We start from the raw sequence: 25256 nt of genomic DNA, 5'->3' as shown, positions 1-25256 counted from the left end.
ACCATGTATGTGCTTCTTTCCGTTATAGTTTAGAAGTGAAACATGATTAGCCATATCTATAATGCCTGTAAATTTAAATGGAGATAGCAGTGCATATACAGTGGCGAAAATAAGTATTTGATACACTGCTGATTTTGCAAGTTTTCCCACCTACAAAGAATGGAGAGGTCTGTAATTTTTATCATAGGTGGAAATCAACTGTGAGAGACAGAATCTAACAATAGAGGTTTACAATTTTGTCTCTGGTGTCCTTAACTCTTTGGTCTTGGCCATGGTGGAGAGGTGGGAGTGTGATTGACAGGGGTCTTTTATACAGGTTACGAGTTCAAACAGGTGAAATTAATACAGGTGATGAGTGCAGAGTAGGGGGGGCTTCTTAAAGAAAAACTAACATGTCTGTGAGAGACAGAATTCTTGCTGGTTGGTAGGTGATCAAATACTTATTTCATGCAATAAAATGCAATTTAATTATTTAAAAATCATACAATGTGTTTTCTGGATTTTGTTTTAAGATTCTGTCTCTCCCAGTTGAAATGTACCTACAATAAAAATTACAGACCTCTCCATTCTTTGTAGGTGGGAAAACTTGCAAAACCGGTAGTGTATCAAATACCGTACCTATTTTCCCCACTGTATATGGTCACCTTATCTATTCTCCAGAATACTAAACATCGTTATCACAGATTTATAGCATGTACTGTTAATATGCCATAAATATCTGTCATAAGAAAACTCTTTTAAAGGGGTTGTCCAAACCCTAGGACCCCTTCTCAATCTGAATATTTACCCCGTGAAAATGAAAAACATATCTCGGTACTCACCGCTCATTCCAGCGGTGTCGGAACACTCGTTTTCCCGGGGCTCATGTTAGGTTAAGTCACACACACACTGCGCCAAATCAGCACTGGTGTTACTATGTCCACCTTCGGAAATGTACATAATCAAGAGGAAGTCAAGGCTGTGACTGGCTACTCACCTTCCCTCGATTACTAATACATCCGAAGGCAGGATAATGATGCCAGCTCTGATTGGGCGCAGAGCTCACATGTCATAACAACCTCATGTGAGCCCGGGAATGCAAATGCCGACTCCTCTGGAACGGCACCGAAGTTGAGTATGTGTTTTTATTTTCATGGGGGAGGTCGAGAAGGGATTGTCCTAGTAGTAGACAACCCCTTTAAGTTTTCCTATAGTCCTTAGGAGGGGTATAATTTAACAGTGAGGCCCCTTTTACAAGAAAAGGTTGTGCGCTCCTGATCTAGAGACATGGATGAAAAGTAAAAAATAGAGAAAGAATACTCAAAGTTTTCTACTTATGAAAATCAGGCAAAATGCCCTCTCTGATTCCATCAATTAAAATAGCCCCCTTTGATTCTTTGCCTAATTAAAACTAGTCTGTACCTTTTTATTTAATGAAGGAAAGTTCAGTTATTCTCCGCTTGTTTTATTGCAAAAGGCCATGGAACACATAGTTCTATGCAGATCAATTTGTGCCCATGTATTTTCATAAGCCTATTTAGAAAATTCAATTTATATTGATGGAGTCCATTATACTTTGATTTGTAACTTCTTCAGATAAATAAACCAAGAATACTTTTTAGAGTTTTCACTAGCATGCTACGCAAAACTGGTTGCTAAACACCATAATCCTTTATGCCATTAGCCGTCAAACATGTGGAGATTCAAAGAGGAAAATTTTAAAACATAACTTTTATTTATTATGAATAAAAAACAAAAAACGTTAAAAAAGACGGGGTAAAAAATGGTTATATTGGGGGTTGTAATGCTATTTCCATAACAATATTCATCATCAATTTCTTAAAACATTATAACAAGCTAAATTGTATCTTTTTTCATTATGATGATGTTAATGTTTTTCTATTAATTATGTGAAGTTAGGGAAGAAAATATTTCTGATTTACCAATATTTCATACAGTTCGTCTTCTTCACATTCATCTGGTGGCCGATCTAACAATTCATTGGTTTTCTGTGTATATGAAAACACATAATTAACAAGCAGAAAACAGAACAAGCGTTTATCTATGTTCTACAATAAGGTGTGGTTTGACATATATTGGACTAATATGCATTTAGAACAGCAGATGCAAAATTGTTACTGTTATTATTTAATAAATAAATTGCTCATTACGTAAAGGATTTAACCTCAGCCCTATGGACAGATTGTAGCAAAGCCCGGGTCAGCACAGCAGCTCCACAATGTTTTATAAAAAGGGCCCAGCCGTCCAGTGCCAGTGGGTCAGAAGGTTACAGCCAAAGAATTACAGCAGGATAAGGACAGCAGTGTGGAGCAGAAGCGAGAGAAAAGGTCCTAAGCAGTACGGGGACGCAGGTCGCTCCAAAATATGGCAGATCATCACATGGGCTGTTGCCCTCAGATCCATTGCGAAACAGATGAGGGAACCCCCAAGCGTAGTGAGTCTGGACAGGGAGGACGCTGCATTACCGCCAGATGCGGTAAGTCCAGGGAACGTACTGAGAGACATAGAAAACAGCACAGGGAAAGTAAAGGAATCCATTCTCTGTGTTGATGCTGTAACTGATGTGGATGTGCTGCGAGTAAAGTTCTTCATTTAAAGATTGAATTGGACTCTGTCTCTTTTTGCTCAACAACACCAGCAGTCGAACTTCAGCAGCCCCGATGGGACCCTGAAGGTGCAGAAGGTGCAGAAGGTGCAGCAGAAAGTACGCAAGAAAAGGGACATTGTTTATATATGATGGGAGGCCAGTGCACATGTAATCAGATATACTCAGGCACGACTATGGCCCGGGCTCTGCCTCTCACACTTGGTGTGGTGCAGTAGGATCTCGCAACCTTGCAAAGCGGGGATGCCGTGAAAAATGAAGAAATTTATATTTTGGATGCTATGAAAGATGAAGAAATTGATGTTCTGGATGTGACCAGGAAAAATGAAGAAACTGTTGATGTGACTAATGTACTGGACGTAATTGACTCTTTCATGACAAAGATGGTGACTCTAAAGATGGTGGAAAATGGCACCAAAATGGACAACAACAACTTTGATCCTGCCCCTCACAGGCATCTTGACTTTGAAATGGCGCAAAAGATTGCCTGGCAGAGTCAGAGGACTAAGTATGGCATCTGCCCCTTGTGGGTGTGTTTGAAAAGGAGAAGACCTGGCCCCTTACCACAGATTGCAAAGGAATGGGTGGAGCGGCCGGAAGTGACCCCACCCTGGTACGGGTGGGGCCCAGAAGAAAACCATGTGTGCAGCTGTGCGGCCCCATCAAAAGCTATGGGATGGCAGCGATGGACCACTGATGTACATGGTGCTGCGGCGGCATAGGCCGCATCGAGTGTAAGTTGGGACAGGAGGAAGAAAAGACCTGACCCAGGTGACAGAGAAGAGTTGCCGATGAGTTTTGCACTCACCGTTTCCCTAGTCCAGCAGAGGAGCAGTGCCAGCGGCTGCCATAGCCAGAACACCATCATCAGGGTCCGGAACATCTGTGTCGGGAGTTGGAGGCCGGGGGACCAGAAGTTGCGACCACCTCAGAGGAGCTCACACCGGAAGTAAAGGAATTGGAGCGTGCAGCTGCTGCAGTGGAGAAAACCAACAGCCACGGGATGGATGCGGTCCGGTTACAGGAAGTGGTGAGTGATCCTCGGACCCAGACCATAGAGGACAGGCACGCGCTCAACAACATCACAACCTGTGGTTCGTCTCTTGCCCAAACACCGTCAGAGGGTACTTTCCCATCCCGCACACAGGCCGCCTGGATAGAGGAGGTCATCCTCTGTAAGAAACAGTGGGAGAAGGAGGTGTGGGTGGAACAGCAACAGCTGGGAGGGGGGCACTATGGCCATACAGCGTACCAGTGGGCAACTGGTATACACCAATGTGGAGCATGGATATGGATTCATCAAGGTAGATGACACCAACATAAAGGTGTATGTTAATTCCGCCTTGGTGACGTTCGGCAGGCCTTTAAAAGAAGGAGACTGGGTCAATTTTTATTGAGAGGATGGCCCTCGAGGACACTATGCTGTTGTCATTACCCTACAGGAAGAAGGGAAATTGAGGCTTTATGCGGGCACCAAGTTGGCCCAAGCAGAACCCAGCTCCCAGGCCATTGCACTGCCAACTAATGCCCCTGCCATGTCTTGGCAGCCTATGATGACTGCGACCGCAGCGTTGCTAACAGCCTAATCCCGGGCATAAAATTTAAGAGGAGACCAGGCGACACTGGATGGATGTCCCTGAAAAAATGAACTCCCGTAAGTTTTGGCTGATATATAGCGCTTGTTGCACCAAGTAAATCGGGACTGTTTCATGTCCCGGTGGGCAAAGGAGCTCTGTAGCACCAGAACAGTGGTGCAGTAAGGCCGGTATTGCCTAAAGTTTGATGTTTTTGTGTGTGGACACCCACCTTTAAGTTTTTTTGTCGTTGCCCCTATTGCGCCCTTTCTGCTGGTTGGCGGAACGTTGCCTTTAAGGAAAAATGGGTCCTTGGACTAACGGACAGTGTGTGGCTGTAGCAACAGACTGTGTTTCAGGACCAGGCAGCCCACACACACACACCTCCCAGAACTGTACTCTGCACAAAGGGAGGGGGGAGAAACCCCTTAGACTGATAAACTGACGGACAGGTCAGGTTAAAAAGGTATTTATGGACAGCTTATAAGCTATGGTCCAATGAGCAGTCGGGACCGGGGCTTTATGGACTGAAGGTGCACCTGGAAGACTATGTGTCAGACACCGCAGTTTTATTGAAAGCATCAGTATGCTTTTTTGTACCATTGGCTCACGCTTGAGCCATAAGACTTTCTGCGGTGGGTGGTATCCGGTATATCTGCTGAATCAAAAGACTTTGCTTATAGTCTCTTCTACCTCGTTTAACCGTTTACCTCCCTGCGTGGAGTATTATATGTAAAAATAAAGTTTTTATATGACTTGGTTGGGGACAACCATCTTAAAAGGAAGGGGGAATGTCCATGTGTCCTGCTGTGTTGATGCCATTTTTTGTAATGTTGTACAATGTAAATTACTTTAAAATATGGAAAGGGGGTACTGTAGTTTAGGGTAAGTGCAATACCTCAATTGGGACACTAGATGGGGCATCATAGTGTATATAGTTAACATAGGAGGGACCAGCTGTGGGTAAGACAGGAGTATTTCCTGATTACAGTTCCGTGAAGATCGAGAGCTGGTACAGATCGGAGGGGTCAGGAAACCCCAGGCAGTCCCAGAGGGCTCTAAAGCCCGGGACAGCACAGCAGATCTGCAACGTTTTATGAAAAGGGCCCAGCCATCCAGCAGGATAAGGACAGCATTGTGGAGCAGAAGCGAGAGAAAGGGTCCTGTTGTGAATTCCGCTCTTGGGCTCCCTCCGGTGGTTGTAAGTAGCACTTTTGTGAATTCTGCTCTTGGGCTCCCTCCTGTGGTTTTGAGTCGTATAGCTGCTTCTTGGATTTAGCATCAGCAGCTGCTTCCACTGATCGTCTTTCTGGCTCGGCTATTTTAGTCTGGCCTTATCCCTCAATCAATGCCAGTTGTCAATTGTTCCTGCTTGGAGTCACTGCTCTTTTGGATTTCCCTGACACTCTGACCCGTTCAGCAAAGATAAGTCCTTGCTTGTCCTTTTGCAGTCCACTTGTTGTGGACTTTATTGTTCAGCACATTCTATGTTTTGCTCATTTTTCCAGCTTATCAGTATGGATCTATTCAGCTAAGCTGGAAGCTCTGGGCAGCAGATTTTGCCCTCCACACCTTTAGTCAGGTGTGGAGATTTTTGCATTTCTCTGCGGTGGACTTTTTCTAGTTTTTATTACTGACCGCACAGTGTTCTTTCCTGTACTATCTATCTAGCTAGAAGTGGCCTCCTTTGCTAAATCTTGTTTCATACTACGTATGTCATTTCCTTCTCCTCTCACAGTCATTATTTGTGGGGGGCTGTCTTTCCTTTGGGGATTCTCTCTGAGGCAAGATAGCTTTCCTGTTTCTACCTTTAGGGGTAGCTAGTTCTCCGGCTGTGACGAGGTGTCCAGGGAGTGACAGGAACATCCCACGGCTACTGCTAGTGTTGTATTAAGATCAGGAACTGCGGTCTGTATAGTTACCACCTGCTCAGAGCTAGTCGCGTGTCGCTCATAAATCACCAGTCCATAACAGGGTCCTAAGCAATACAGGGACGCAGGTCACTCCAAAATGTGGCAGATCGTTGCATGGGCTGATGCCCTCAGATCCGGATGCGAAACGGACGAGGGAACCCCAAAGCATAGTGAGTCTGGATAGGGAGGATGCTGCATTACCGCCAGATGCAGTAAGACCCGGTAACTTACTGAGGGACATAGAAAAGAGCACAGGGAAAGTAAAGGATGTGAACGGTGCCATACTCCCTGTTGACGCACAGTAAGGTTCTTTGATTAAAGTTTGAATTGGACTCTGTCTCTTTGTGCTCAACAACACCAGCAGCTGAACTTCAGCAGCCCCGATGCGACCCTGACGGTGCAGAGGGTGCAGCAGAAGGTATACAAGAAAATGGACATTGTTTATATGTGACGAGAGGCCAGGGCACGTGTAATCAGATATACTCAGCCACAACTACGACCCTGGCTCTGCCTCTCACAGAAGAGGCAGCTATCAGCTGACCCTCCCTCTGCCATCATTCTCCCTTTCCCTCTGATGTGTCAGTGCAGCGTATGCAATGATGCCACTATTTTGCACCTGCTGTGCTGAACAGTGCACAGCTCCAGAAGACAAGCTGAGGAAACCAAAGCAGTGAAGGAATGGGGAGAGGTCAGTATTTTTTTAATGTGTGGTCCATTGTTCTGTATGGAGGACTGTGTTGGGCTATTATTCTGTATGGAGGAATATGTGGAGCATTTATACTGTATGGAGGACTGTGTGTGCCAATATACTGTGTGCTGGGCTATGCCGGGCCAATATACAGTAGCAAGGACTATGTGTGGCAATTGTACTGTGTGGAGGACTATATGGGATCAATTAGTCTCTATATGAATGGAGAGGTAATTTTTTTTAACGTGTGGCCCATTATTCTGTATGGAGGACTATGTGGGGCCATTATACTGTATGGGGGACTATGTGGGGCCATTATACTGTATGTCCCCACAGTATGATTGACATGCAGCCACCCTCAGAGCATAATTACCTTCACATCCTTTCTACAAAGTATGATGCCCCACAAATCCCAACCACAAAGTATCTTGACTGCACAACCCACCACATACAGCATGATGGCTCTCATAGGTCATCATCATCAAAGTTTGATGGCCCTCATAATATAATTCCCCACAGTCCCCCACACAGTAGGATAGCTACCAGATTTCACCACACATAATGATGGCCCCCAGCCCTGCCACACAGCATAATGCCACCACTACCCCCAGGAGTATGATTTTCGTCACAGTCCCCCCACACAGAACAATGTCATCTACCTTTTCCCACACATCATAATGGCTCCACAGCAGCCCCCCTCACATATTATGATAGCATCCCACAAAGTATAATGGTCCCCACAGTTCCAAAGCAGTATGATGCCCCACGGACCATAGAGAATTATACTCACACAGTTCTACACACATATTATGAACCCACCATAGTATGATGTCCACACAGATTACATTCACAAATACTGACTGTCAAAAAGGAAAAGAAACCATTCACCTAGCTACATGCCTCGAATGTGTTGCTCTGCTCTGTGTGTGGCATGAGTCTCCATGCAGAAGGTGCGATGTAGTGATGCCTGCTGACACAAAGAATCCATGTTCAACGACTGCATTCCACTACATTACATCTGCACTCTGATGATGCAGATGCTGTTGAAATAAAAATGCTGGGTGTACTTGTAAGGAGAAGAACAGGATCAGGAGTACCTTTTCCGAGACGGATCCGTAACTGTCGGGGCTGTCACCTATGTTGCATGGGGGAAAGCTTAAGGCCCCGGACCAACCTTTGCACTCAGTGATTGGAGGCACGGCTATGCTAAAAGCCGTGGTGCACGGGAAACCAGTCAGTCTTGGGGGCAACGTACAGTGTGCAGGAGGTCATTGTCAAGGCTCCGAGCTTTGAGCACCGCAGATGGAGCAGGCCTAAGTCCGAGGGGCCTCAGATCCACTACTAGAGACTTTCAACAGAGACTTACCCAGTGTCTACTGACACCGCTGACGCTGCTGACACCGCTGACCGGTAGTTACAAGGTCCACGGTCAGAACATAGACGCCCACATGTACCAGCAGGGAAACCGGGTGACCCGCTGTGAACTGTTTCCTGATTAGCCTGCATTTAACTGCCGAGTAGCCCTAGCCTCTGCTGGGGTTAAATACTTTAATCCTGCCTGCTCTTCACCTTCTGGACCCAGGACCCCCATCAGGACCATGAGGAATCACCGCCGCCGCCAGGATCCAGAACGCCATCTTCTCCAGGACCACATCGGACACCTTACGCGCCACGGTCTTTGCCCCACCGCTTGCATTCAGGAATCCAACTTCTGTTTACCTGCATTTGTTTTCCCCAAGTTACAATCCCCCTCCTTAATTCAACCCTACCTCCTCTTCTCCCTGCGTGAAGTATCCTCTGTTAAGTTAAACCCCATTTTAACCCTTGCTCTGCCTCAGATCCGTTAGTGCATCTTCTTACCTGCCCACATACTCATGGTCTGCTGCTGTTCATGGTATGCCACTGGATGTAACTCAACTGTAAGACATGCCCCTTACTTTAGAACAGGTGTCCTTTAACTTCTGTGTCATGACAATAGTGGAGAGGTGGGAGTGCATGAGTGACTTTCTTCATTGACTTTTGGGAGTTTTACACATTAATTCAGAATTTTAAGTGTTCATGGCTTATCTTCTGGACAAGTCACCAATATTAGCTTAGTTGGTGTTCGACTATCTGCACGCTCTCAGATCAGCTGTTTAAAGAGGCAACAGTGCTATGTTACATCAGCTTGCAGGCAGGTTCAAATTTTCCTGCACTTTATTTATCTGGCAACTGTTTGAGACATTGCAGTATAAGCCTTCAATTTTAAAGGCTGGGTAACTCCTTTAAAAGAATAACCAAGCATGGACGAGTGCACAGATTATCTCTATAGAATAAGTTATTATATACCACTTTACATAAGGTCTATGGTTGTTTCTAATCATATTATGGTTACTTTTAAAATAGAATGTTAAATTCTTATGCCCCCCATCAGATTTTTCATCTGTTTTACTCAAAACCTTTATCCACTATTGATACATTTATTTAATTAAAGGGAGTCAGTCACATCCAAAGCTCATATTAAACCACTTATACAGTCATATAAGGGATGGAGACCCTATAAAAATCAAACATTTAGTGTACTTTTCACTGCTTGTCTTGGGTGCACTCTTGGTGTAGCTAAGGATTCAGTACACCATTCCACTCCCTCAATTCGCAACCACTATGCTTTTGGAGCGCCCGCCAGGGCCGTGGGGATACTCAGTACTGGGCCGGTTCTTAAAGGGATGTGTCACGGTAGCAGTGACCTGGTCAGTGGCCCTGGGCGTCCAATAAAAGAGTCAATGTAATGAAAGGGGGATAGTTTATAGGGGACTTGCTCATGATGCCACCAGTGGTATTTGGCAAGGGATAGCCGACTCTGCTTAAAGAGACCGCTGGGGCTGATGGTGGTGCAGCAGAGTTGGTACAGCTCTCCACAGTTCGAGCTAAGTCTCAGGGCACTTATGATGTGAAAGATAGTAGTAATGATTGTAGTGCAGAGTGGATGGTACAGTAAATAACTCTGAGGACACAGCAGGGTGCAGTTTCCACACGTTTACTCACAGTTCTTAGTTGTAGCCCCAAGCTGGGGTGCTGTGTCTTCCGGGTCTGTGGTCCAGCCAGCTCTCAAGAAAATTGGGTGCACCTTCCAGAACCCCCTTTCTATGTTCCTTTCCTGGCCGTCTTGCTGCGCTGGCTCTCACCCTTCTGCCCTTTGCCTTCACACACAGTGTCCCAATCCAGCAGCCTCAGATCTTGTCGGGTGACACTCTCTGTTGGTCCCCTGGATCCTATGTGGCTGCCTTTTCAGCTAATGTGTTGGATGTGGCTGCAGCACATGCAGATGCTGCAGCCTTTGGCTGGCTATCTGAGTCTTGCAGTCCTCCACTAGTCTTGTGGACCGGTTCCCCACTGCGACCTGGTCCCTCCACCTGACAATGGTCAGCGTAGATGCGGGCCCCATGGATGGATTGCTTGATACCTGTGCCCCTAGGACCCCTTCTTGCTTCTGAAGCTTCTTTCTCTCTGTAGCTCCCTCTGACAGGGAGCTCTTTTCTCCATGTCTCACTTCATCTCCTCCTCTCACAATCTCCCTAACTTTTTCCTCCTAATTAGCTCCTCCCCTAACTACATGCTTCACCCACACCCTCTACCTAGTAACCCTTTTCAGACTGGGATGAGGCCAACCTCCCTTAGGGTACACCTAGATGCCCTGACTGGAGTGTTGTGGTGTTGGATGCTGGTGTGGAGTCCCGGTTAGTGCCCCCTCACCTGAGAGCGGAGTCCCACACCTCTGGATGAGGTGCAGTGCCTCTTTGGCAACCAGACCTCGGGTGCACCACACTTTCCCTTAGCTTTATTGACAGCACTCGCTTTGAGCACTGCCTGGATTGAAACCTCACCTCTGCACGTCCAAACTGACATTGTTGAGGTTATGCACACTGTCAGTTTGGGCATGCTCTCATCCCTCTCTCCTGTCTAATATGTGATTCTAATATGTGATTCTATATGCTGCAACTGGCCGCTGTTGATGGAGTAGAGGGATGATTGATTGTCTTCAATGGCACTGCAGGAGTCCGGAGAGCATGTGGACACAGTGTCAGGGAGTGTGTGCCTTCATCCCTCTCTCCTGTCTGCTGTGGCTACTTGCAGCACATAGGATCACACAGTAGCGGGCGGCGGCTGCAGACAGGAGAGAGAGATGAGAGCATACCTGCACTAACATTATGCATGTGTGCTTGGCTCCTACAGTATTAGTGCGGACATGAAAGGCCAGGTATTAAATTCAGCCAGCATAGAAGTGAGTACTGTCAGTCAAGGTAAGGGAAAGTGTGGAGGATAATAATTGAAGGGGTGGGACGATGCACTGAGCCCCTGACCATGCCATGGATGCACTGAAGACCCCTAATTAGCAGATATAATAAAATGTTTTTATGTCAAAGTAAAGTGGTGAGATCTACCCTAATGGTAGAATTTGTATAGGGTTTAAGTCCAATATATGACTGTATCATTGGTTTAAGACTCCCTTTAAGGTCCACCAACAAGTTATATGAAAACTTGTTAATATGAAAATGAAATTTCTAAAACTGAACAACCTCTTTAAGTACTGAATAACAAAGTAATGATTCCATCAGACTAATTAAAAATAGTTTTTTTTTAGTAATGGAATGTTTCACACCATCTGCCTCTTCCATATCAGTTCTGCGGACACAAGGACAGCTAGACATCTTTGTTTGTATGGATCCTGCTTTACAGCATATATATTTCATATGCATCTATGATTTGGTAATACTAATTAGGAAGGGATGAGAAAAGCATAGCTGTTTTCTTAAAAACAAACAAACAATGCAATACCTATCCAAAGATTACCTATGGTAAGAAAGCTAAGTGTCCATGAAATAGATGGTTTACCTGCCAGGCATAACATGTGAACTAGACATGGTGTAATGTTTGTAAGGAAGTAGTTATGCTTTTTAATGCTGGACAAGCATCTTGTTAATATTTTTACAAAAATATATAGCATTGATAAATATATAACATTGATTAATAAAGTATAGATGCAACCAAGCCGATATTTCAAGATCTAGTTTTAAATTATCCTAAACAGATAACTTGAAAGCTCTTCAAATAATAAGTGCAAGTTAAAGGGCTGTTTTCTTGTTATTTATTTTGTATAGATAGTTACACAGCATGAAAATAATAAAATTTGCACCTAACTTGCTTTTCTATATATTATAATTCTCCTGCTATGAGAGCTTTTGTCTTATATAGTTTTTAGCTAGTTGCTAAGGGGACCAACCACAGAGAATAGCAAAACATATGCAGCACCTATATTCAAGGCTGGGATCTGATAGCTAACTTATGAGATGTCATCCGACTGTTAGAACTCATTTTGTGGAAGTTGTGACAGCTCTGGTTATGCTTTAATTTAAGGTATTTTTTTCCTTTTGGGCCAGCAAGGGTTAATGTCAGTTTTCTTGCTGGCAGCTGCTGTGTCTGCTGGTCAGCTTATGTGGGTGGTGACCACTCCCACCATCCTTTAAATAGTCACCTGATGCATCAGCTGACTGTTGGTGATAGAGTTTTTCTCAGGAGACCAGCCGAGGAGTTGGGAGCTCTCTGGTGTCAGCATATATCAGCTGCTTGAGGTCCTGGTTCCGTATCCTCTGCTGTGTGGAACTTGCAGCAGAAGCTTGAAAGCTAAGTTTTCTTATTCCCTGTCTTTGTCTCGAGCTTGTCACTACCCCCTGTGTTTACACCATCTGCAGTGGTGAGGCTAGCATCCTTTCTGGCCCGTGCACTAGCCAGGGTATAGTGAGGTAACAGCTAGGGACTAGGCACGTGACGGCAGCGGGGGAAAGGACCCGCATAGGGTGTTAGGGGATCTTAGGGATAGGCACAGGCTGGGTCAAGAGGTGCCCCATCCCTCGTTCCCTATTGTTGTGGCCTTCCTCTCCCTTTTTCCATCCCAGTTGTTGGTGTTTGTTGTGCCGTCCACTGGACCAACCCTTGTGGATCGTGACACCTCCTCTCTCAAGCTCATCAATTTCTATAAAGGAAATTGACAGTTCTGCTCACCAGCCCCTAATTTTAGTTCCTGACTCTGAGCTGCTGACATCAGTCCTGCAAAATCACAAGTTCCCACTCATCGGCTGCTTGAGCAGTTAATAACTGCTCATTTCCCCAATAAGTTTCGGAACCATGCACTTCTTCAATGGACTGTTATCTGTATATGTAAATATCCAAATCACAATGCAGACCTTAGAGCAATGTTCACCAACTTAAGTCCTCAAAAGCCACTACAGATCACATTTTCTTGGATTTCCATAGTATTGCACTGGTAATAGAATTATTACCTGTGCAGGTGATGCAATTATCACCTGTGCAATACTAAGGAAATCTTTAAAAATATGATCTGTAAGTGGTATTTAAGCTCTGAGGTTGGAAAACACTGCCTTAGAGCAAGTCACAGTAGCACATTCAGTTCGGCAACAGGACAATGCTACTAAACCGGAATTGTCACTCAAGGAGGAGCGCCCTCTTCCTCGCAAATTGGAAAGTGGAAGCTAAGTAGTAGTGTGGTCCTGGAGATGCATGTTGAGTCTAACCCTTTAAATGAATGAAGCACATAAATAGATATTACATCCACATCATGTAATGCTTTCTTACCAACAGTATCTGCAATTCATCATTGGAGCATTTCACATGATAATTAACCATGTCTTGATAGATATCTTTTCTATTCTCAAGCTTGTTCATCTTGTCATAAGTGTCAGTATTCAGAACAGACCAACCAAGGAACTGTGTCAAAGACTGCAAGAAGGATGTTTTAAGCAGAATATTAATAAAATAGAATAAGGGAGCAGTCATTATCAGAGGCATTGGTATGTGAAGAACAAGTAGCAGTAGAGTCTGAGGAATACTGCTTTTGATGCATTTCTTGATATCATCTTCCTTGGCAGTGGCAGCCTGGTACTAGTTGCTTTGGAAACGTTAACTGTCCATAAGTAATGCCAAGTCTTTTTCATTATCAGGTTTAAATGGGTTTTCCCATGAACAAAGTGAATTTTACTTAATAGGTCTTGGAATAAAAATAAGTTCCACAATTGGATATGTTTTAAAAAATGTTCCCGTGCTGAGATAATCTTATAAATGTGCCCCTGCTATATACTGTGTAATGGCCATGTCTATAAACATAAGGATAAATGACCTCCGGGAGATCAAAACATCCAACACCGCGGAGATACCATCACGTGTTTCACGTGTAATGGCCGTGTCTCACTGTGCTGGAACATGGTCTGATCATACCACATCTCCTGGGTAGGGGAGATATATAAGATTATCTCAGCAGAGGAACATTTTTTTAACACAATTATTATTAACTAGATGGCAGCTCGATTCTAAAGAATCGGGAGTCTAGAATCCATATATACTTTATTTATTCAAATGTAAGAATAATACAATTAATAAATAATAGTAAGAAAGAACAAAAAATGGCTGCACTCACCAGCTCTTGACAATTCTTGTTATTTAAGGTACAGTTACACAGGATCCATGAACATGCTTATGAGGGGAGTGATGAAAGACATCAGACAACAACTTTGCGTGTTGTGGAAAATGCCACAACAACGGTTCTTTGCTTAAGAACAATAATGTAAATAATAAATAATATGTATCAATAACTATGTATATTGGTATGTTCTATGACATTTTAAAATATTTCATTATTATGTGGAAAATCTCTTAGTACCCATACTGGCGCATACTTGTGTGCCCATCAGGTATTTTCACAGTAAAATTTTCACAGGTGGGGCCCCTCATCCTCCGATTTGGTGGGCGGGGACCCTCGGCCTCCGATTTGGTGGGCGGGGACCCTCGGCCTCCAATTTGGTGGGCGGGGACCCTCGGCCTCCAATTTGGTGGGCGGGGACCCTCAGCCTCCGATTTGGTGGGTGGGGACCCTCGGCCTCCGCTTTGGTGGGCGGGGCCCCTCGGCCTCCGATGTGGTGGGCGGGGCCCCTCGGCCTCCGCTTTGGTGGGCGGGGCCGGGCCCCTCGGCCTCCGCTTTGGTGGGCGGGGCCGCTCGGCCTTCGATTTGGTGGGCGGGCTCCTCGGCCTCCGATTTGGTTGGCGGGGCCCCTCGGCCTCCGATTTGGTTGACGGGGCCCCTCGGCCTCCGATTTGGTGGGCGGGGACTCTCGGCCTCCGATTTGGTGGGCGGGGACCCTCGGCCTCCGATTTGGTGGGCGGGGACCCTCGGCCTCCGATTTGGTGGGCGGGGACCCTCGGCCTCCGATTTGGTGGTCGGGGACCCTCGGCCTCCGCTTTGGTGGGCGGGGCCCCTCGGCCTCCGATTTGGTGGGCGGGGTCCCTCTGCCTCCGATTTGGTGTGCGGGGACCCTCGGCCTCCGCTTTGGTGGGCGGGGCCCCTCGGCCTTCGATTTGGTGGGCGGGGCCCCTCGGCCTCCGATTTGGTTGGCGTGGACCCTCGGCCTCCGATTTTGTGGGCGGGGACCCCCGGCCTCCGATTTGGTGGGCGGGGACCCTCGGCCTCCGATTTGGTGGGCGGGGACCCTCGGCCTCCGATTTGGTGGGCGGGGCCCATCGGCCTCCGATGTGGTGGGCGGGGCCCCTCGGCCTCCGATTTGGTGGGCGGGGTGTTGTGTATCCGCTTTTTGGGCTCCCCTGGTGGTTGCTGGTGGTACTGGTGGCTTGTTTGCACTTTGCTTCTTCTGTTCACCTGCTTCCATCAGTGTTTGGGAGTTTCCTATTTAGCCTTGCTCTCCAGTCATTTCCTTGCCGGTCATCATTGTAACCAGAGCCTTCGGTTGCATGTTCCTGCTACTAGTCTGCTGATCAGCTAAGTGGACTTTGTCCTTTTGTTTTGTACCTTTTGTCCAGTTTGCAGTTTTTGTAATTCTCTGTAGCTGGAAGCTCTTGCGGGCTGAAATTGCCACTCCTGTGTCATGAGTTGACACAGGAGTCTTAAAGTAATTTCAGGATGGTTTTTGAAAGGGTTTTCAGTTGACCGTGAAGTCCTCTTTTGTATCCTTCTGCTATCTAGTAAGTGGACCTCTCTTTGCTAAATCTACTTTCATACTGTGTATGTCTTTTCCTCTTAATTCACCGTTATTACATGTGGGGGGCTGCTATCATCTTTTGGGGTATTTCCCTAGAGGTAAGCCAGGTCTGTTTCTTCCTCTACCAGGCGTAGTTAGTCCTCCGGCTGGCGCGTGGCATATAGGAAGCCGTAGGTATGCTCCCTGGCTACTGTTAGTTGTGTGGTAGATTTAGCTCACGGTCAACTCGAGTTTCCATCACCCGAGAGCTCGTTCGTTACTTATGTGTTTTTTACGTTCCCTTGCCATTGGGAACCAAGACAGTATGACCGGCCCACAAAGTGTTAATTGTTTGGGCTGAAGCAGGAGAAAAAGAAGTGTTGAAGGGAAATTTTTTTTTTTTTTTCTTTCCCTCAGAGTTTTGCTGCCTAGCCCTTAATTGCTGTCTAGCTGCTTCTTACCTCCTCTTAACCCTTGAATGGCTCTGACCTTAGCTGTTTAACATGGATGTCCAGAGTTTGGCTGCAGGTTTAAATAATCTTGCTACGAAGGTTCAAAATTTACAAGATTTTGTTATACATGCTCCTATTTCTGAACCTAAAATCCCTACACCAGAGGTGTTTTCCGGAGATAGATCTCGGTTTTTGAATTTCAAATATAATTGTAAGTTATTCCTTTCTCTCAGATCTCACTCCTCAGGAGATCCTGTCCAGCAGGTTAAGATTGTAATCTCTTTGCTGCGAGGTGACCCTCAAAATTGGGCATTTTCATTGGCACCAGGGGATCCTGCGTTGCTCAATGTGGATGCGTTTTTCCTGGCGTTAGGGTTGCTTTATGAGGAACCTAATTTGGAGATTCAAGCTGAAAAAGCTTTGATAGCCCTATCTCAAGGGCAAGATGAAGCGGAGATATACTGCCAAAAATTTCGTAGGTGGTCTGTGCTTACTCAGTGGAATGAGTGCGCCTTAGCGGCAAATTTCAGAGAGGGTCTTTCTGATGCCGTTAAAGATGTTATGGTCGGGTTCCCTGTGCCTACAGGTCTGAATGAGTCCATGACAATGGCAATTCAGATTGATCGGCGTTTGCGGGAGCGCAAACCCGTGCACCATTTGGCGGTATCTTCTGAAGAGACGCCAGAGAAAATGCAATGTGACAGAGTTATGTCCAGAAGCGAGCGGCAGAATTATAGGCGTAAAAATGGGTTATGCTTCTATTGTGGTGATTCTGCTCATGTTATATCGGCATGCTCTAAGCGTACTAGGAATGTTGACAAGTCCATTTCAATTGGCACTTTACAGTCCAAATTTATTTTGTCTGTAACCTTGATTTGCTCATTATCAGTTATTACCGTGGATGCCTATGTGGACTCGGGCGCCGCTCTGAGTCTTATGGACTGGTCCTTTGCCAGGCGCTGTGGGTTTGATTTAGAGCCTCTGGAAGTCCCTATACCTCTGAAGGGTATTGATTCTACACCTTTGGCTTGTAATAAACCACAGTTCTGGACGCAAATGACTATGCGTATGACTCCAGACCATCAGGAGGTGATTCGCTTCCTTGTGTTGTACAATTTACATGATGTTTTGGTGCTTGGATTACCATGGTTACAGTCTCATAACCCAGTCCTTGACTGGAAGGCTATGTCTGTGTTAAGCTGGGGATGTCGGGGGGCTCATGGGGACACTCCTATGGTGTCCATTTCGTCATCTATTCCATCTGAGATTCCGGCATTTTTGTCTGATTATCGTGATATTTTTGAAGAGCCTAAGATTGGTTCACTCCCTCCTCACAGGGATTGTGATTGCGCCATAGATCTGATTCCTGGCAGTAAATTTCCAAAGGGTCGTTTGTTTAACCTATCTGTACCTGAACATGCTGCTATGCGCGAGTATATTAAGGAGTCCCTGGAAAAGGGACATATTCGTCCTTCTTCATCACCTTTAGGAGCCGGTTTTTTCTTTGTCTCTAAAAAGGATGGCTCTCTGAGGCCTTGTATTGATTATCGTCTCCTGAATAAAATTACAGTCAAATATCAGTATCCGTTGCCTTTGCTGACTGATTTGTTTGCTCGCATAAGGGGGGCTAAGTGGTTCTCTAAGATTGATCTTCGTGGAGCGTATAATTTGGTGCGAATTAAGCAGGGGGATGAGTGGAAGACCGCATTTAATACGCCTGAGGGCCATTTTGAGTATTTGGTAATGCCTTTCGGCCTTTCTAATGCACCTTCTGTCTTTCAGTCCTTAATGCATGATATTTTCCGGGAATATTTGGATAAATTTATGATTGTGTACTTGGATGATATTTTGATTTTTTCTGGTGACTGGGAGTCTCATGTTCAGCAGGTCAGGAGGGTTTTTCAGGTTTTGCGGGAGAATTCTTTGTGTGTAAAGGGTTCAAAGTGTGTTTTTGGGGTTCAAAAAATTTCATTTTTGGGGTATATTTTTTCCCCTTCTTCTATTGAGATGGACCCTGTCAAGGTTCGGGCTATTTACGACTGGACGCAGCCTACTTCTCTGAAGAGTCTCCAGAAATTCTTGGGCTTTGCTAATTTTTATCGTCGATTTATAGCTGGTTTTTCTGGCGTTGCTAAACCTCTGATGGATTTGACTAAAAAGGGTGCTGATGTTGCCAATTGGTCCCCTGCTGCCGTGGAGGCCTTTCGGGAGCTTAAGCGCCGCTTTTTGTCTGCCCCTGTGTTGCGTCAGCCTGATGTTTCTCTTCCCTTTCAGGTTGAGGTCGATGCTTCCGAGATCGGAGCGGGGGCGGTTTTGTCGCAGAAAAGTTCCGACTGCTCAGTGATGAGACCTTGTGCGTTCTTTTCGCGAAAATTTTCGGCCGCCGAGCGAAACTATGATGTTGGTAATCGGGAGCTTTTGGCCATGAAGTGGGCATTTGAGGAGTGGCGTCATTGGCTTGAGGGTGCCAGACATCAGGTGGTAGTTTTGACTGATCACAAGAATTTAATTTATTTGGAGTCTGCCAGGCGCCTGAATCCTAGACAGGCACGTTGGTCGTTGTTCTTTTCCCGGTTTAATTTTGTGGTCTCGTACTTACCGGGTTCTAGGAATGTGAAAGCAGATGCTCTTTCTAGGAGTTTTGAGCCTGACTCTCCTGGGAATTCTGAACCTGCTGGTGTCCTTAAGGATGGAGTGGTTTTGTCTGCTGTCTCTCCAGATTTGCGATGTGCTTTGCAAGAATTTCAGGCGGATAGACCTGATCGTTGTCCGTCTGGTAGACTGTTTGTTCCTTACGAGTGGACCACTAGAGTCATCTCGGAAGTTCATTCTTCTACTCTGGCAGGTCATCCGGGAATTTTTGGCACCAGAGATTTGGTGGCTAGATCCTTCTGGTGGCCTTCCCTGTCTCGAGATGTGCGTGTTTTTGTGCAGTCTTGCGATGTGTGTGCTCGGGCCAAGCCTTGTTGTTCTAGGGCTAGTGGGTTGTTGTTGCCCTTGCCTATTCCGAAGAGGCCTTGGACGCACATCTCTATGGACTTTATCTCGGATCTTCCTGTTTCTCAGAAGATGTCTGTCATCTGGGTGGTGTGTGACCGTTTTTCTAAAATGGTTCATTTGGTGCCATTGCCTAAGTTGCCTTCCTCATCTGAGTTGGTCCCTCTGTTTTTTCAAAATGTGGTTCGCTTGCATGGTATTCCGGAAAACATCGTTTCTGACAGGGGTACCCAGTTTGTGTCTAGATTTTGGCGGGCAGTCTGTGCCAGGTTGGGCATTGATTTGTCCTTTTCATCTGCATTCCATCCTCAGACCAATGGCCAGACGGAGCGAACTAATCAAACTTTGGAGACTTATTTGAGGTGTTTTGTGTCTGCGGATCAGGATGATTGGGTTGCCTTTCTGCCGTTGGCGGAGTTTGCTCTTAATAATCGGGCTAGTTCTGCCACTTTGGTTTCTCCTTTCTTTTGCAATTCAGGGTTTCATCCGCGTTTTTCATCTGGTCAGGTTGAATCTTCGGATTGTCCTGGAGTGGATGCGGTGGTGGATCGGTTGCATCGGATTTGGGGACAAGTGGTGGATAATTTGGAATTGTCCCAGGAGAGGACTCAGCAGTTTGCTAACCGTCGTCGTCGTGTTGGTCCCCACCTTCGCGTTGGGGACTTGGTGTGGTTGTCTTCCCGTTTTGTCCCTATGAGAGTTTCTTCTCCCAAATTTAAGCCTCGGTTCATCGGTCCTTATAGGATTTTGGAGATTCTTAACCCTGTTTCCTTTCGTTTGGACCTCCCGGCATCTTTCGCTATCCATAATGTGTTCCATCGGTCGTTGTTGCGGAGATATGAGGTACCGGTGGTTCCTTCTACTGAACCTCCTGCTCCTGTGCTGGTGGAGGGTGAATTGGAGTACGTCGTGGAGAAGATCTTGGACTCCCGTATTTCCAGACAGAGACTTCAATATCTGGTTAAATGGAAAGGCTATGGTCAGGAAGATAATTCTTGGGTAACTGCCTCTGATGTTCATGCCTCGGATTTGGTTCGTGCCTTTCATAGGGCTCATCCAGATCGCCCTGGCGGTTCTTGTGAGGGTTCGGTGCCCCCTCCTTAAGGGGAGGGTACTGTTGTGTATCCACTTTTTGGGCTCCCCTGGTGGTTGCTGGTGGTACTGGTGGCTTGTTTGCACTTTGCTTCTTCTGTTCACCTGCTTCCATCAGTGTTTGGGAGTTTCCTATTTAGCCTTGCTCTCCAGTCATTTCCTTGCCGGTCATCATTGTAACCAGAGCCTTCGGTTGCATGTTCCTGCTACTAGTCTGCTGATCAGCTAAGTGGACTTTGTCCTTTTGTTTTGTACCTTTTGTCCAGTTTGCAGTTTTTGTAATTCTCTGTAGCTGGAAGCTCTTGCGGGCTGAAATTGCCACTCCTGTGTCATGAGTTGACACAGGAGTCTTAAAGTAATTTCAGGATGGTTTTTGAAAGGGTTTTCAGTTGACCGTGAAGTCCTCTTTTGTATCCTTCTGCTATCTAGTAAGTGGACCTCTCTTTGCTAAATCTACTTTCATACTGTGTATGTCTTTTCCTCTTAATTCACCGTTATTACATGTGGGGGGCTGCTATCATCTTTTGGGGTATTTCCCTAGAGGTAAGCCAGGTCTGTTTCTTCCTCTACCAGGCGTAGTTAGTCCTCCGGCTGGCGCGTGGCATATAGGAAGCCGTAGGTATGCTCCCTGGCTACTGTTAGTTGTGTGGTAGATTTAGCTCACGGTCAACTCGAGTTTCCATCACCCGAGAGCTCGTTCGTTACTTATGTGTTTTTTACGTTCCCTTGCCATTGGGAACCATGACAGCGGGGCCCCTCGGCCTCCGATTTGGTTGGTGGGGCCCCTCGGCCTCCGATTTGGTGGGCGGGGACCCTCGGCCTCCGATTTCGTGGGCGGGGACCCTCGGCCTCCGATTTGGTGGGCGGGGACCCTCGGCCTCCGATTTGGTGGGCGGGGACCCTCGGCCTCCGATTTGGTGGGTGGGGACCCTCGGCCTCCGATGTGGTGGGCGGGGCCCCTCGGCCTCCGATGTGGTGGGCGGGGCCCCTCGGCCTCCAATGTGGTGGGCGGGGCTGGGCCCCTCGGCCTCTGCTTTGGTGGGCGGGGCCGCTCGGCCTTCGACTTGGTGGGCGGGGCTCCTTGGCCTCCGATTTGGTTGGCGGGGCCCCTCGGCCGCCGATTTGGTTGGCGGGGCCCCTCGGCCTCCGATTTGGTGGGCGGGGCCCCTCGGCCTCCGATTTGGTGGGCGGGGACTCTCGGCCTCCGATTTGGTGGGCGGGGACCCTCGGCCTCCGATTTGGTAGGCGGGGACCCTCGGCCTCCGATTTGGTGGTCGGGGACCCTCGGCCTCCGCTTTGGTGGGCGGGGCCCCTTGGCCTCCGATTTGGTGGGCTGGGTCCCTCTGCCTCCGATTTGGTGTGCGGGGACCCTCGGCCTCCGCTTTGGTGGGCGGGGCCCCTCGGCCTCCGATTTGGTTGGTGTGGACCCTCGGCCTCCGATTTGGTGGGCGGGGACCCTCGGCCTTTGATTTGGTGGGCGGGGACCCTCGGCCTCCGATTTGGTGGGCGGGGACCCTCGGCCTCCGTTTTGGTGGGCGGGGCCCCTCGGCCTCTGATTTGGTGGGCGAGGCCCCTCGGCCTCCGATTTGGTGGGCGGGGCCCCTCGGCCTCCGATGTGGTGGTCGGGGCCCCTCGGCCTCCGCTTTGGTGGGCGGGGCCGGGCCCCTCGGCCTCCGCTTTGGTGGGCGGGGCCCCTCGGCCTCCGATGTGGTGGGCAGGGCCAGGCCCCTCGGCCTCCGCTTTGGTGGGCGGGGACCCTCGGCCTCCGATTTGGTGGGCGGGGACCCTCGGCCTCCGATTTGGTGGTCGGGGACCCTCGGCCTCCGCTTTGGTGGGCGGGGCCCCTCGGCCTCCGATTTGGTGTGCGGGGACCCTCGGCCTCCGCTTTCGTGGACGGGGCCCCTCGACCTTCGATTTGGTGGGCGGGGCTCCTCGGCCTCCGATTTGGTTGGTGGGGCCCCTCGGCCTCCAATTTGGTGGGCGGGGACCCTCGGCCTCCGATTTGGTGGGCGGGGACCCTCGGCCTCCGATTTGGTGGGCGGGGACCCTCGGCCTCCGATTTGGTGGGCGAGGCCCCTCGGCCTCCGATTTGGAGGGCGGGGCCCCTCGGCCTCCGATTTGGTGGGCGGGGCCCCTCAGCCTCCGATTTGGTGGGCGGGGCCCCTCGGCCTCCGATTTGGTGGGCGGGGCCCCTCGGCCTCCGATTTGGTGGGCGGGGCCCCTCGGCCTCCGATTTGGTGGGCGGGGACCCTCGGCCTCCGATTTGGTGGGCGGGGACCCTCGGCCTCCGATTTGGTGGGCGGGGACCCTCGGCCTCCGCTTTGGTGGGTGGGGCCCGTCGGCCTCCGATTTGGTGGGCGGGGACCCTCGGCCTCCGATTTGGTAGGCGGGGCCCCTCGGCCTCCGATTTGGTGGGCGGGGACCCTCGGCCTCCGATTTGTTGGGCGGGGCCCCTCGGCCTCCGATTTGGTGGGCGGGGCCCCTCAGCCTCCGATTTGGTGGGCGGGGCCCCTCGGCCTCCGATTTGGTGGGCGGGGCCCCTCGGCCTCCGATTTGGTGGGCGGGGCCCCTCGGCCTCCGATTTGGTGGGCGGGGACCCTCGGCCTCCGATTTGGTGGGCGGGGACCCTCGGCCTCCGCTTTGGTGGGTGGGGCCCCTCGGCCTCCGATTTGGTGGGCGGGGCCCCTCAGCCTCCGATTTGGTGGGCGGGGCCCCTCGGCCTCCGATTTGGTGGGCGGGGCCCCTAGGCCTCCGATTTGGTGGGCGGGGCCCCTCGGCCTCCGATTTGGTGGGCGGGGCCCCTCGGCCTCCGATTTGGTGGGCGGGGCCCCTCGGCCTCCGATTTGGTGGGCGGGGACTCTCGGCCTCCGATTTGGTGGGCGGGGACCCTCGGCCTCCGATTTGGTGGGCGGGGACCCTCGGCCTCCGATTTGGTGGGCAGGGACCCTCGGCCTCCGATTTGGTGGTCGGGGACCCTCGGCCTCCGCTTTGGTGGGCGGGGCCCCTTGGCCTCCGATTTGGTGGGCTGGGTCCCTCTGCCTCCGATTTGGTGTGCAGGGACCCTCGGCCTCCGCTTTGGTGGGCGGGGCCCCTCGGCCTCCGATTTGGTTGGTGTGGACCCTCGGCCTCCGATTTGGTGGGCGGGGACCCTCGGCCTTTGATTTGGTGGGCGGGGACCCTCGGCCTCCGATTTGGTGGGCGGGGACCCTCGGCCTCCGTTTTGGTGGGCGAGGCCCCTCGGCCTCCGATTTGGTGGGCGAGGCCCCTCGGCCTCCGATTTGGTGGGCGGGGCCCCTCGGCCTCCGATGTGGTGGTCGGGGCCCCTCGGCCTCCGCTTTGGTGGGCGGGGCCGGGCCCCTCGGCCTCCGCTTTGGTGGGCGGGGCCCCTCGGCCTCCGATGTGGTGGGCAGGGCCAGGCCCCTCGGCCTCCTGTTGTGAAATTGGATTTTGGGCTCCCCCGGTGGCCACTGGTGGAATTGAACTGGTGTGCATCATCCTCTCTGTTCACCTGTTTCCATCAGGATGTGGGAGTCGCTATTTAGCCTTGCTCCTCTGTCACTTCCATGCCGGTCAACATTGTAATCAGAAGCCTTTCTGTGCATATTCCTGCTGCTAGACAACTCCCAGCTAAGTTGGACTTAGTCCTTGTTTGTTTTTGCATTTTGTTCCAGTTCACAGCTGTAGTTTCGTTTCTGTGTCTGGAAAGCTCTTGTGATCTGAAATTGCCACTCTGATGTTATGAGTTAATACTAGAGTCTTAAAGTAATTTCAGGATGGTATTTTGATAGGGTTTTCAGCTGACCATGAAAGTGCCCTTTCTGTCTTCCTGCTATCTAGTAAGCGGACCTCAATTTTGCTAAACCTATGTTCATACTACGTTTGTCATTTCATCTAAAATCACCGCCAATATTTGTGGGGGCCTCTGTCTGCCTTTCGGGGAAATTTCTCTAGAGGTGAGCCAGGACTATATTTTCCTCTGCCAGGATTAGTTAGTCCTCCGGCCGGCGCTGGGCGTCTAGGGATAAAACGCAGGCTACGCTACCCGGCTACTGTTAGTTGTGCGGCAGGTTTAGTTCATGGTCAGTTTAGTTTCCATCCTTCCAAGAGCTAGTTCGTATGTTTGCTGGGCTATGTTCTCTTGCCATTGAGAACCATAACAGTTTGACCGGCCAAAAAGGGGTTAAATTAATTGACAGAGAAAGGAGAGAAAAGAGAAGTCTGCTGAAGATTTTTTTTTTTTTTCTCAGTTCTGAGTGTGCTTGTAATTGAATCTCTTGCAAGTCTGCCTATATTGCAGCCTTTCTCTCTCTCTCTCTCCTTCTAATCCTGGAATGGCTCTGTGTTCACCTGTTTAAAATGGATATTCAGAGTTTAGCTGCAGGTTTGAATAATCTCACCACGAAAGTTCAAAACTTACAAGATTTTGTTGTTCATGTTCCTATATCTGAACCTAGAATTCCTTTGCCTGAATTTTTCTCGGGGAATAGATCTTGCTTTCAAAATTTCAAAAATAATTGCAAGTTGTTTTTGTCCCTGAAATCTCGCTCTGCTGGAGATCCTGCTCAGCAGGTCAGGATTGTGATTTCTTTGCTCCGGGGCGACCCTCAGGATTGGGCTTTTGCGTTGGCTCCAGGGGATCCTGCGTTGCTCAATGTGGATGCGTTTTTTCTGGCCTTGGGGTTGCTTTATGAGGAACCTCAGTTAGAACTTCAGGCGGAAAAGGCCTTGATGTCCCTATCTCAGGGGCAAGACGAGGCTGAAATATACTGCCAGAAATTCCGTAAATGGGCTGTGCTTACTCAGTGGAATGAGTGCGCCCTGGCGGCGAATTTCAGAGAGGGTCTCTCTGATGCCATTAAGGATGTTATGGTGGGGTTCCCTGTGCCTGCGGGTCTGAATGAGTCCATGACAATGG

The 25256-nt window shown here is 48.8% G+C and overlaps 1 protein-coding gene across 1 annotated transcript in view; it reads right to left on the bottom strand.

Annotated features, from left to right (window-relative positions):
• PDE6A (phosphodiesterase 6A) overlaps positions 1-25256 on the bottom strand; it is a 130598-nt gene that overhangs the window by 65484 nt on the left and 39858 nt on the right. The window contains exons 7-8 of the mRNA XM_077261143.1: positions 13411-13554; positions 1923-1988 (exon numbers count right to left, since the gene is read on the bottom strand). Coding sequence (XP_077117258.1) covers positions 1923-1988; positions 13411-13554 — 210 coding nt within the window. The remainder of the gene's footprint in view (positions 1-1922; positions 1989-13410; positions 13555-25256) is intronic.

Source organism: Ranitomeya variabilis, chromosome 5 (assembly GCF_051348905.1).
Source record: "Ranitomeya variabilis isolate aRanVar5 chromosome 5, aRanVar5.hap1, whole genome shotgun sequence".
Classification (NCBI taxonomy): Eukaryota; Metazoa; Chordata; class Amphibia; order Anura; family Dendrobatidae; genus Ranitomeya; species Ranitomeya variabilis.
Note: the sequence above shows the minus strand (reverse complement) of the source record. Positions and strands in the feature narration are given on the sequence as shown.